Source organism: Balaenoptera acutorostrata, chromosome 13 (assembly GCF_949987535.1).
Source record: "Balaenoptera acutorostrata chromosome 13, mBalAcu1.1, whole genome shotgun sequence".
In the NCBI taxonomy this organism is placed as follows: domain Eukaryota; kingdom Metazoa; phylum Chordata; class Mammalia; order Artiodactyla; family Balaenopteridae; genus Balaenoptera; species Balaenoptera acutorostrata.
The window spans coordinates 28,651,999-28,665,234 of NC_080076.1; the positions used below are offsets into that span (position 1 = coordinate 28,651,999).

Sequence of the window (13,236 nt, forward strand, 5' to 3'; positions counted from 1 at the left end):
CTGGGCATCTTATATAAATGGAATCATGTAATACATGGCCTCTTATGTCTGGCTTCTTTCACTACCATAAAGTTTCAAGGCTCATCCATATTTTAGCATGCGCTGGTACTTATTTCCTTCTTATGACTGAATAATATTCCATTGTATGGACACACCACATTTTGTTTTTCCATTCATCAGTTGATAGACATTTGGGTTGTATCCACTCTGTGGCTGTTGTGAATAGTGCTGCCGTGAAAGTTATTTACAAGTGTTTGTTAGAACACCTGTTTTCGGTTCTTTTGGAATTGTTGGGTCACATGGTTACTCTATATTTAATTTCTTGAGGAACTGCCGAACTGTTCTCCGTAGCACCTGCACCATTTTTAACATTCCCACCAGCCGTGGCTGAGAGTTCCAGTTATTCTGTATCTTTGCCGACACTTTTATTCCTGAGACTGAATTATGTTTTCATTGTTTGGGTGGTGCTAATGGAAGGGCAAATAAAGACTCCTTGATCATATTTACAGTTTTCCTGAAGAGGCTAACAACAACAGTAGGTCTGGAGATGTGTTCATCTTATTTTTTAATAGAAAATACGGTATTTATTTTAAAATGCTTACTTTAATAGTCATTTACTTCTTCTAATCCCTCCCTAACACTTAAGGTTCCGAGTGGCTGCCCGAGGCATGGCTGCCTTTCTTTCAGTTCAGGTTCCTGCCAAGGATCAGATCCGTTTGAAGCCGGGCTCTGAATTACATCTGACCCTGAAAGCTCAGCAGGTCAGTACAAAGCTTTGTGGTTAAGGGCTAGAAGTTTTCCACAGGAGGAGGGGAGGTGGCACCTGTAGTCTTTACACGTGATGACCTGGTGATGATGATGGGCAGCAGCACGGCATACCGTCTGCTGGGCTCTACTAACTGGAAAATGGTTAACACATGTATCTGCCTCGGATTTTAAACCAGTTTTTGTAGGCACTTGCCTAGAGCCCTATTACTACGCTCGTAGAAGAAGCAAGGCCATGGGCAAGCCAATCTAGGATCGAATTTGGTTCTGATGACATGACTGTGTGCTGACCCACCACAAGCTGGGGCTGGGGACAGGCACAGAAGACGAGACTACACTTGAGACCGGTAGAGGTCAGCTGGGCTTTAACTTGGAGCCAAGGCGGTGGTTCTGTTTTGTGAGTCTGGGGGTTGACCAGTGTTGGCTGACGTGGACAAAATGGTAGCTGTGAAAAATTGTTTGTTCTAAAAACATGGCAGTGGTCCCCCATTCCCATAACTATTTTCACCCATAAACAGCCTGGCCAGGTACAAAGGTATATAATATAAAATGATGGCTGGCATTCTTGAGTGCTTACTGCATGTCAGGCACTGTTGTAAGTTTTAACTCACTTGATGTTAACGAGTTAAAATTTTAACTCTTCTAATTCTCATAACAACCGTATACAATACGAACTTTTATTATCCTGGTTTTGTGGATGAGAAAATGGAGACAGAAGGAGACTAAGTAATTTGTCCCAAATCACACAGTCCCTGAGGGCTGGGGCTGGGATTCACTGGGCCTGTCCGGGTCCAGTGTCACGCTCTTGTTGCTCTGTGGTACTGTCTCTGTACACGGTAAACGCTTAGACCCCTGAGCTCTTGTCTTTTGCAGCATTGTCATGTCTGAGCCAGCCATGTACAGTGTGATATCTTGGTATTAAGAGCAAAGATGAAGCGAAAAAATCAGGTTCTTCACGGGCACCTTGGTTTTTACAGTACCCGATACTTGTCACCGGCTGATTAGACAACCACCATTTGCATCCCTAATGTCGTATAAGAGCCGTCACAAGTGGGCAGATGAGTGTCCCGGGGGGCGGTTGTGAAGTCGGTGCCATGCATTTCAGGCTGCATTTGAGAAGTCTGCTCTCCTGTGCCCAATAGCACCTGGAGCATAGCTTTGCTCTAGCTGCGGCCGGCAGGTCACCCCGGCCTTGCCAGCCTTTGCCGGCCTTCCTTTAGACTTAAGTGATGACATACTTGTCATCAGGGTTTTCAGACTGGAAAGAAGTCAGCTTTGTATAAAATGATTATTCCTAGGCAAACTGTCAAAGTAGACTGTTCTTTTTAAAAAAGAAAGGGGAGAGAGAGAAAGAGAGAGACGTAAGGACGCTATGGTTAGTGGGAGTGCCTGTTCCCACTGATTCTTGTTCTTAGATTAACTCCGTTCATACAGTTCATACAGTTAGCTTGGTACCAAAATCCCTTCCATTGTTGATTTTCAACCCCAGAACTTCTGTCTTAAACCACCTGGGAATTTATATCTAAGCTGCCTGTTCATTTGCCATCTCAAAAAATCTTCTCCCTCCTTATTTACTGAGCCAAGAAATTCCCTCTTTTAATCTATATCCTCTAGTGCAGTGGTCCCCATAAATGAGAGGCAGGAGAGTGGCACTTCACAGTTCACACTCAGAATGCTAGGGGTGGGTGAGCTCGTATAGTTGGAAAACAAAACTCCCTACCCCCCAAGAACCATTGTTCTGATTTTTTGTTTGTTTTCTCTAAATACAGTCTTTTTCTCTTCTCTTCTCCCAGTATGAAGGGAGGAAAAATTAAAATGGAAGTAAAGAATGTTTTTCTTTCTTTATTCCCGAAGAGAAGCATGGGAATATGTCAATTCTGTTGGGCGGAAGCCAGAGGAACTTGATCTGTCCGTTGTGTTTGTTGGCTGATAGAACAACCTTATCATTCACCCTCAGCAGCACTTAACCACTGGTTTCTTCTGAATTTCATCTAGTTACACGGTTTAGTACGACATTACTTTGTAATCTGAGAACAAACCCAGCAGCAAATTAAAGCTGATGCCTGTGGTTTCCGGTTGAGTCTCCAGGAAGAGAGGCAGTAGATGACCTGGCAGGGAGGGCTGCAGTGCTGGCACTGGGGCAAGGAGGACAAAGCAGGAAGACAGCCGGGCTGCAGCAGTGGCACTCTGCGGGGAGGGGTTGGGAAACAGCACAGGCCAGGAAGAGGGAAGGCTGCATGTGGAAGGCGGCAGACGCCAGAGAAGCTTGGGTTGCCGGCCTCCTTCTGCTTGTGGTTAATCAGTGCCTGCCTTTGAGACATCTAGTTCCAGTTCTGTAGGCTTCCCTGGAGGCTCACAGTTGCACCAGGTGACTTCAGCAGGTGTGCTACACCTGCAGGAATCATGTTATACGCATCCATGTGGTTAACCCTCTTGTCTTCCATGTCTTTTAGGCTCTGAATGCTCTTGAATCCTTGACATCAAGTAAGCAGTACATTGAATACCAGGATCAGATATTGCAAGCCGCACAATTTATAAAGCATCCTGGCCATTGCCTCCAAGATGGGAAAAGCTTCCTGGCTCTTCTTGTAAACTGTCTCTATCCAGAAGTGCATTATTTGGACAACATACGATAGTAACACTGAGGCTCTTGAGAAACCTGTTGCTGTTTATGTTTACATTTAACTTTGCTGTTGCACAAGTAACTTTGCTCAATTTCACTGCAGTTTGGCCAATGAATTAGTTGACTGAGATGCAAGTTGGTGGGCACTAGATAATTGTTGTGCATGTGCACATGTGTATGTGTGTGTTTCCTTAGCTCTTAAAATGTTCCAGGGACTTTGTAATTTTTATGTTCGTCCAACAGGAGAACTTACGAAGTTCTCCTTGGGTAGAGAGCCACTCTCAGTTGCCGAATATCCAGTCATCTCATGAGACCCCAGGTGGGGTGCTTTCGTATGTCTCCACGTCTGTCTTTTCCTGTTTCATTTAAATGTCAAGACTCCTGTGCCAGATATAACTACTTTGGGAATCGTGTTGAACCCTCACTTTTGAATCCCAGTTGTGTTCCTTCAAAGTAAAAAAGCTTTGAAAATTTCTGCGTCTCTCAAATGTGGGGAAATATACCAGCTTAAATTATTATATTTTTCTCTCAGAAGGGAGGTAAGAATGCTGAATCAAAGTGAGTCGTTGTCTGAAGTGTGACCACTTGATCCTGATTATAGTGGACAGCAGAGATGGTGACAAGTCCACTTCCATCCAGCCATGTGTCCTCATAGAGAGGGAGCCATTTGTCTACATCGGGGGCGCGTGCTGGCGGTCTGTGGGGAGCATGTCGTGCACAGATGTGTTTGTTTGATCTCCATGGCTGAGAGTGTAGACAGGGCTTCCTCTCTCCAGTGCACTGTAGACGTACATTCCCTTTGGTCCTACCCCAGTCTGCTCCTTCATTCACATCTTATTTGGCCCCTGTAGACGTGTAAATTTGCAGTTCTTTCCAGACAGCAAGTTTGATATCTGAAGGTCCTGCTGTTGAGAGAGACGGAGACAGAGAACTTGACTCTCTGTTTCCTGCTTGTTTTATCACCCCAGATTTAAACTCAAATGAAGCTAGCAAACCTGCTGAAACACTGGTCGGTGGAAACTGGGTCAGGTCAGGAGACTTAACTGAAATTTGGCTGTTTTTTAATCGTCACATGCCTTCTGTTGTTAACAGTTCATTCATTACCAAAGCCTATCTGCAGTGTTGCCGTGTTTTGCTGCCATCTGCTTGCTCTTGTCATGTCCCCCCCACCCCCCAGAATTCGCACCTTGACTTCTGTCATCATATTCATAATTCTTTTGGCTCAAAATTGATTTGTTTGTCCAGCTGGCATAACATGTCTTTTGTTTGCAGGCTATCTATAGCCCGAGGCTATTTACCTAAAAATGTCTTAGTCACTGAGAGCTTTTAGCAGGGGGATTGGGGTATAGATTAACTGAGTGATAATCTCTTTCCAAATATCGTTTTGGGGTGCTTCCCCCAACATTTGGAAGTGTGTAGGAGCTGTTCTTTATTTTGAATCTTTTTAGTTGGACAGAACAGTTCTGCCCCACAGAAATGCTCTGGTAAAGATCATCCCTGTTAGCCTCCAAGTTCTGTAGGCCACTAAGTGTCCATCTCCGAGGGACGCATCTCAGAGCTTTCCTTGTTACACGTTTTAGAAGCTGTGGACAGTTCCATGGCTGATTTGGCAACAAAGATTTTATGACAGGAAATATTCTGTGTGCTGTTTTCTTTGAGGAGGATGTAATTATTGGTATCCTAGAATGAAATTTTTGAGTGACAGTACCTACATTTAAAGAAAATTATGTTTAATCTTAATTTTTGAAGGTTTATAATATTTATAATGTACTTGCTCTGTAAAAATTATAAAAAATAAATCAATCTTTGGTTGTAGCTGGTAAGAATCCGATTTTTAGGGATATCACACTATCTTGTAAAGTATTTCAGTTGTTAAAGTTGATGGAGATTTTTTTATGCCTGATATCATGTTTTTTTTGACACTGTAACTTGATCATCAGAGATGGTCGGTAAAAGTACTTCCTCTCACGCTTAACAGTGGAAGGTTTACTCACCACATAGGTTCCTATGAGAGGCTCTGGGCTAAGGAATTGCTTTAATGACACTAAGATAGTTCAGAAGGTGGCAATGTTGCTGTAGCCTCCTGGGAAAGAATAGACCGGTCTGCCCACTGGCTTTCAGGAATAATGAGCTTTTGTTAGCAAAATAGTCACCTCCAGAGAGCGCAGGGCCTGTTTCAGAGACAGTTACCAGTGCTGCATGTTGATACCTGGGTCAGTAAGACCAAGGCACCTATGTGCCGGAGCGGCGTTGAAGGTGCACTAGTGCAGACTTTCCCCATACGTGGCCAGCAGTGGCTTCCGGTTCAGATGGGGATGCAGAGCAGCTTCCTGGGCTTGATGAAAAGCACCTCTTCTCTTCTCCACTCTCCTTTCTGCAGTTCACACAGGACGGGCCAGAGAGGCACACTCGACCCCCTGATCTCCTGGCTCCCCTTCCTAACTCTGCAGAAAGCTGCAGGCACAGATGCCAGGGAGGGAGGTCCTGCTGATGCGTCTGCTCAGCCTCATGGGGCCAGGGCCCACCCTCCATGTTCCTGAAGCTCCTGGCACGAGTCGCTGGTAGTTTCACGATCAGCCTGTTGGCACAGTCACGTCTGCCTCCTCGAGGTTGCCTGAGTCTCTCAGTTCTTCGAGGTGGGGGAAGCTGGGTCCAGAAAATGAAAACCCCTGAGCAGCCCACCCTCTCTTAACCAAGTGCCAACCCCCTTCCTCCCAGTCAGTGTATCCACGTTGTGCAAGTGAGTGTGTCCATGCCCTTTCTTCCTTTCGAGTGAAGGTGAGACACAGTTTTCTATTGGATTTTAAAAACTTAATTAATTAATTAATTTTTGGCTGTGTTGGGTCTTCATTGCTGCGCATGGTCTTTCTCTAGTTGTGGCGAGTGGGGGCTACTCTTCGTTGCGGTGCGCGGCCTTCTCATTGCGGTGGCTTCTCTTGTTGCGGAGCACAGGCTCAGTAGTTGTGGCGCACGGGCTTAGTTGCTCTGCGGCATGTGGGATCTTCCCGGACCAGTTGCTCGAACCCGTGTCCCCTGCATTGGCAGGTGGGTTCTTAACCACTGCGCCACCAGGGAAGTCCCTCTATTGGATTTTTAAACCTGAAATGAGTAATTTCTGGAGCACGAAGCAGATGTTATAGAATCATGACTTTTGAAGTCAGTAGGGGCATTAAAGCTCATCTGGTCCCATCTCCCACTCAGCAGGGATCCCAGCCCTGATCCTCCAGCCTCTCCTCTGCCCTTTCCTGTGGCCACTAGTCCCGCCCCTCATGGACAAGCCCAGGTGGCCATTGGTGAGCTTGGTTGTAGTTCTGCTTTATACTGGGCTAAAACTGGCCTCCTGGTAACGCTGGTCATAGATCTGCTGGAGCTGTTCTCCCGCCCCCACCTGACAGACCTTCAGACCTTTGGACATTTTCATACTTCATCACACCTCTGACCCTGCCCGTCTGCCCAGCCCTCAGCCTTCATTTATTTTATTTTATTTATTTTTGGCTGTGTTGGGTCTTCGGTTCGTGCGAGGGCTTTCTCTAGTTGCGGCAAGTGGGGGCCACTCTTCATCGCGGTGTGGGGACCGCTCTTCATCGCGGTGCGCGGGCCTTTCACTATTGCGGCCCCTCCCGTTGCGGGGCACAGGCTCCAGACGCGCAGGCTCAGTAGTTGTGGCTCACGGGCCCAGCTGCTCCGTGGCATGTGGGATCTTCCCAGACCAGGGCTCGAACCCATGTCCCCTGCATTAGCAGGCAGATTCTCAACCACTGCGCCACCAGGGAAGCCCCCCTCAGCCTTCATCAAACGAAATGCCTAGTGCCTTTAGTTAGTCCTTTGCCTCCATGATGTCTACCAGGGCTGCCCTTTGGGAAAACTGCCCAAATTAGCCCACGTTATTAGAAAAGGGCCATGCCCAGAAATAGTAGGGTCAGGACTTGGGTAAAACAAATGAGGCACCCAGGGCACACATGTAAGGTGGCACCCGCCTGCAGGCTCCGAGACAGTGTGCCTCCTTAGGTTATGTGCCCTCAGCCTGGTCTCTGCTTTGGGGGTTGGCCACACTAGTGTGGGTCACGCAGCAAAGCTTGCTCCCCTGGACATGTGGGCAGCGTCAGCTCTCAGCAGCTGTGCTCTCTGGTTGGCACACTCAGTCAGTGGTGAGTCAAGCTCCAGAGCTCGGTTTATCATCAGTTGCAGGTCTAACAATAAGGCACTTTGCACTTATCCTTCAAAACTGCCTGCTCTGCATTTTGGACCAACTTTACACCTTATTCTGAGCTAGTAAAATTTTATTTTGAGCTGAAAAATTTTCTGCTTAGTTAAGTTTGTCTTATTAAGCAAAGTGGAGAGTATAATGCTGAAAAGAAGCATGATGCTTTAAAAAAAAAGTTCCCTCCTGTCATCTTCCATTTGCATCTGCGTTGTGCTGGGCAAAGTTCTTGGCATCCAGCCAGGCACTAATACTGACCTTGTCCTGGTCTGTGATGATCCTGGTCCGTGGTGACCCTCTCTCATTATAGAGGTCTCATGTGTCCTATAGAAGCGGTAGTTGAAGTTTCCTTCAGTCTAGATAGGTTCTTGATTTCTGATGACAATAACTTGAAAAAAAAACTACTGACCCTATTTTGGGGTAATGAAACCACTAAGGAATGTTGTTCATTATAACTTTATTTTTTAATGTACTGATGTAGTATCTCCCGAGCACTGACGTTTAGGATTTATTTTTCTTTCAATGGCTTAAATCACTCAAGTGGCAGCAAATACTTCTTAAATGTGTTCAGCTCTTTTTTCCTACCCACATGCCTAGTGTGGCCTTTAAAAACCACAAGTTATTTTGGTCATTAAATGTGCAATATTCACTTCTTATTCATTGTTGGCATTTTACTTGCTTGTACAAAGGATGAGTTTTTATATAGTGATGAGACACAGGAAGAAATGAGAATTGGTTAAGTAAAATTCTGCAAATAAACTAGATTCAAATTTAATTTACGTGTGGTAGACATCTCATTTTTGGCAAGTTGGTTGGCAGGTCTTTTCATCCAAAAATCACAAAAAGAAAAATGTGAAATTAGAAAGCTTGTAATGGGTAGAATCTATATTCTGTGACATCTCACCACAATGGGTGAGGCCTCTAGTTTCAAAGAGAACTTAAAACTTGGGGGTTTAAGAATTGGCATAGATGGGGACCACCTGGTGACCCCAGAGAGCTCAGGAGAGCCCTGAGGTCTGTAATGTGCTTGTGATCCTAGTAGGAGAAGGTACATGAAGCTGCACGAAGGCTTCCACTGCCTGAGTTCCTGGGTGGGGGCAGGCCGCCTCTGGGAGGGCAGCCAAGCTGCCAGAGAGGTCAGTGCAACCTGAGCTTGGTCACAGTCTGCTCCAGAAATCACTTCATGTTGGAGTGCTAGGGAGTTCCTCCTTAGTGTTCATTTCCATTATATTAAGACACATCTTGAATGGGCCAAAGTATGGTGAGAGGGCCCGCACATTTGCTTTGGGATTACATCAGTTTGGGATTTCCCTGGGACAGCACCCTGTGTGTCTCCCCAGCCCTTGCGCCCTTGTCTGGGTTTGGCTTCCTTCTGCAGACAGAATCACAGGATTTTGGAAAGTGGCTTAGAGGCAAGTTGTCCCACCTCCTACTAGTATAGGAATCAGGTTACCTGTCTCTAGACAGGTGGGCTTCCTTGCTGGAAAACGCCCAAAGAAATGCAGCTCCAAAGTGGTCCATGTCACCATGGGGCAAATGAGAATCCTTCACCTAAGGATAGGGTGCCAAGATCTTCCTCCAAAACCTGCTTCTCTTCTGAAGACAGCCCTCTTCCCTCTTGGTCTTCCTTTGCTAGCCTAAACCCTTTTAGGAGATAGACCCACATTCCCCGTCTATTGGTCAGAGGGGCCAACCTGGCCTCTCTCCTGGACACCATATTTTAATAATGGCCTAAATTTGTGGCTTGGACCAGACTTACCTTGGAATCTCTCAGCCTGCTCTAGTTGACCTGCTCCCTGACACGTCCTCCTTAATCTTTCTTAAGGCCCCTCTCTCTACCTTCCCTCCCTTCACTTCCTCTTCCTCCCCCCTTCCCCTTCCCCACCCCATCTCTCTCCTCCTCCACCTGAGGTCACAGCCAGCAGCCTCTGGTGGAGGTGTGGAGGTGAGTGTCTCCACAGGGGCTCTCCCGGGGAAATCTTTAGCCCTGGGGCCCCTCTGAGTTCACTGGTATGTGGGACTTGGGGACAGAGGAGGTCTGGAGGCCCAAACCCTGGAAAACCAGAGAGTTCCAATCCCAAATTATTCTGTATCCTTGTATTGGCAGACTGTGTTTTCTCCCTTTAGCTCATAAACTATGACAAAGAGGAAGGAGCACAGGAGAGGAGGAAAGACATGTGAGAACCTGGGAAGGAGAAGGAGGCATGCGTGTGGAAGGAGCTGGGACCAGAGCTGTTCTGTCACAAACACGTGTGACCCTGGCCAGGTCACTTTCCTCCCTGAGACTTTTACCTCATTTTAAAATGAGGATAATTGCAGCCTTGCCTGTCTCCTGGGTTTTTAGTGAGAACTACCTGGGATCATGGAAGGGAAGGAACTTTGACGATCACAGGGGCCCGCAGAAAATGAGGGGTATTGTTGTGGAGGGCATGGAACTGGACCTAAGTGCCAGGCTGGAGGTGGGACTAAGCTCAGGACCCCAACTCATGGTCTGTAAGGTCCCTGGCCTGAAGACCCTGTGGCTGGCTGAGCCCTGCCTTCACCTGGCTCTGTCATCCAGTCTGGTGAGGGGGCATATGTATATATGTAAAAACTCAGCCCCACTCAGTGTCATTTCTGTCCCAAAGCAGGCCTACCTTCATTGTATATTATCTCATGGACGGTTCTCATGGAGCTACATCTCAATTTAAAATTTAGGTTATTAGCTCCTTGAGGGCAGGGAAGGTGTGCTAGGCTCTTGGTGGATCTGGGCAGGCACCTGGGCAGTAGTCGCCCTGCCTCCTGCTGGTCACCTCCAGGAGCAGCCTGGTGGGCGGCTGGGAACAGAGGGAAGCTGCAGGCTGTCAGAAGCCCCTCTCATGTCCGCAGAGCGCTCTGCCCTGCACCACACTGCCAAGCCCTGTCTCCAAAACACCAAATCTCCTAGGTCACTTCTCAGGCCCAGGACACTGCTGACTGAGCCTGCTGCCTGTGGCTTGGTCCTTGCTTGCCACCGACGGCATCTGGGTGCTCTGAGAGGGGAGAGTTGGGAAGGACTCCCAGGCTCCGGGGTGAGCCCAGGGGGTCTGATGACGGTCAAGTGCAGTCCCCTCACCACCTTCCCCTTCTCCCCCTAGCAGTTGCTTTATCCGGAGGCTGAGCAGGAGGCTGCCTGGGCACTGTGAGCGAATTGTTAGAGGAACCGTGCCCGTCCCTCCTGAACTGTGCCTCCCCATGGTCCATCTCTGTGTCCGATCCCTGCAGCAGAGAGGAATGCTGCTGCTCCAGCCCGCAGGAAGCCCTGTTCCAGAGCTCAAACACCGCAGGAAGGACCACCGGGTTGGCAGCCAGCACCCTTGCAAGTCAGGCTGACTCCGAGGGAGTCTCCAACCTATCTTGCCTAAAAATCACCTGGAGTCGACTGGACCCTGGTTGGAAACAAGCTAAAAAAGGACAATTGGGGAAATATGAATGTGGGCTGTACGATGATATTACTGAATAATCGTTAATTTTCTCAAATGTGATAATGGCCTTGAGGTTATGGAGGAGAATGCCCTTGTCAGGAGACAGCTGTGGTATTTAAGCGTAAAGTACTGTGATGTCTGCAGTTTACTCTCAATGGTTCAGCCAAACACACACACACACATAAACATATACACACACTTGTGCATTAAGCTAATAGGGCAGAATGTTAGTAAGTGTTGAATGTAGGTGGTGGGTACCTGGGTGATCGTCTTGCTTTTTCAGCTGTGCGTGTGTATTTGAAAAATGATCATAATACAAAGTTAGGGACAAAATCCCCTGGATAATTTGTCTGAAGACCCTGCCCTCAGAGCCTGTGATTCAGGTGGTCCCGGTGGTGCTGAGGATGGGGAGTTGAGCAAGCATCCCGGATGTTCCTGATACAGGTGATCCTTGGAACTCACCTGGGAAATGCTGCTCTGAGAGCCCAGGGTCCGAAGGTGGAAACCCCAGCCCCAAGGTGTCGTGGGTCTGGAGCAGAGCAGCAGTCAGACAGTGAAAGCAGCCGTGCAGGCAGTGCAGGGCGCCCTGACTCCCTCCAGCTGCTCATCCCTGCTGGGGCCGAGCCCTCCACACCCAGGAGCCTCCACGCTGTGGCCTCGGCTCCAGCCACACCTGTCTCTACCCTGGTTCTTCAGCAACTTTCAACTGCTTAGACAGCACCCTGTGTCCCACCTCCTGGCCTTTGCTCAGAATGACCCTTCTGCTTAGAATGACTTTTTTTTCTTACCGCCCAACCTCCATTCTCCCCCATTTGCGTGGCCAATGTGTACCATCTCCCTGTCCCCTCCTCCAGGAAGCCTTCCGAAGACTGGGTCACTCACCCCTCTGTATGTGCTCCACAGCACCCCCAGCAGACTGATGCCCTCACGTGATTTCCCACTTACTAGTCCGTGTTGCTCACGAGCGTGAGAGCCCCTGAAGAGTCCTCCTGTGGAGTTGTCAGGGCTGTTCCCAAATGCTCCGGCTTCCCTTCTTCCAGGTGCAGTGAAGGGTCACGCTGCCCAGCCCCTCCAGGAGAGTGGGGCATGTGGCTAGTTCTGGCCAGTGAACTATGATCCCAAGTGGAAGACCCTCTAGAGCTTTCTTTTTATCTCCAACCCAGCAATCCACATTAGAGCCGGTGGATCCCCAGGAGCCTGGGTCCCTGGGTAAGTACAATGCACACAGCTCTTTGCCGATCTGTGCCAGGCATGCAGCTACGGAGAGAAGAAACCCTAATTGTTCTCAGCCACTGTAATTTGGGTTTGTTACTGCAGCACGACCTAGCCCAGCCTTATTCATTTCTATATCCCCAAACACCTGGCCCAACTGCTAGCACAAAATGATGCATGAGAAATAATTCCTATCACTTTTTCTTGGCTGTGGAACTGGCCTCAAAGACCAAGCAGATGGTATAAGACACACCACCCCTGTGTCCTTCCCTGACGATACAGGACTCTTGATGGAGGTGCCCAAAGTATCCCTGCACAAAGAGGTACAAATGCCAACTCCATTGACCTCTTAACAACTCAGACAGGTTCCTGGATGGATCCCAAGTTAACCATGAGCCACCATCACCCCTTTGCTCTGGTGAAGGCTCCAGTGAGGAGCCTTGTAACCCACCACCCTGCTTATTAACCTGTGAAGATCCTTCAGCCTTCATGCCATCTCCTCGGAAAGCATCAGAGAGGACCCCACGCTCACTGTAGGTGACTCCAATTACCACTGCAGCTTCTGGAAAAGTTCTGGAGGGAAGAAAGTTTGTTCCTATTGAAGGCCCGTATCTCTGTGGCCCTTTCCTTTTGCCAGCTCGCCCGGGTCCCAAGCATGCCTCCTCCCCCTCTCCCTGCCCCCAAAGACTGCAGGAGATAAAACAATCAAGTGTGAGGATGGAAGGCAGCACCCTGCAGTCAGCCTGGCAACACTCGGGCAAATGGGAAATGGCCAGTGCTTTTGGCCAGTGCACATGCAAGGAAGAGGCAGGTGGTAGAGAGGTCAGAGCTGCAGCTGCTTTATCCACGGACACCCTGTGGCCCAGACTTGCCCTCACACCTCCCAGATTTTGGTCCTTAAGAACAGTGGGTTCCAGATGCTTTGAGTTGATGGGTGTTTTGTTTCTTTTTCCCAGAGGTCCCAGCTGAAGGCAGTGCAGAGAGCCGATGGG

At 48.3% G+C, this 13,236-nt stretch overlaps 1 protein-coding gene across 2 annotated transcripts in view; it reads left to right on the forward strand.

Moving 5' to 3' along the window:
• EPG5 (ectopic P-granules 5 autophagy tethering factor) overlaps positions 1–6,215 on the forward strand; it is a 123,682-nt gene extending 117,467 nt beyond the window's left edge. For both annotated transcript variants that reach the window (XM_057526387.1, XM_057526388.1), the window contains exons 43-44: positions 647–761; positions 3,219–6,215. In XM_057526387.1, coding sequence (XP_057382370.1) covers positions 647–761; positions 3,219–3,401 — 298 coding nt within the window. In that variant the 3' untranslated portion in view covers positions 3,402–6,215. The remainder of the gene's footprint in view (positions 1–646; positions 762–3,218) is intronic.
• Positions 6,216–13,236: the final 7,021 nt, after the last annotated feature.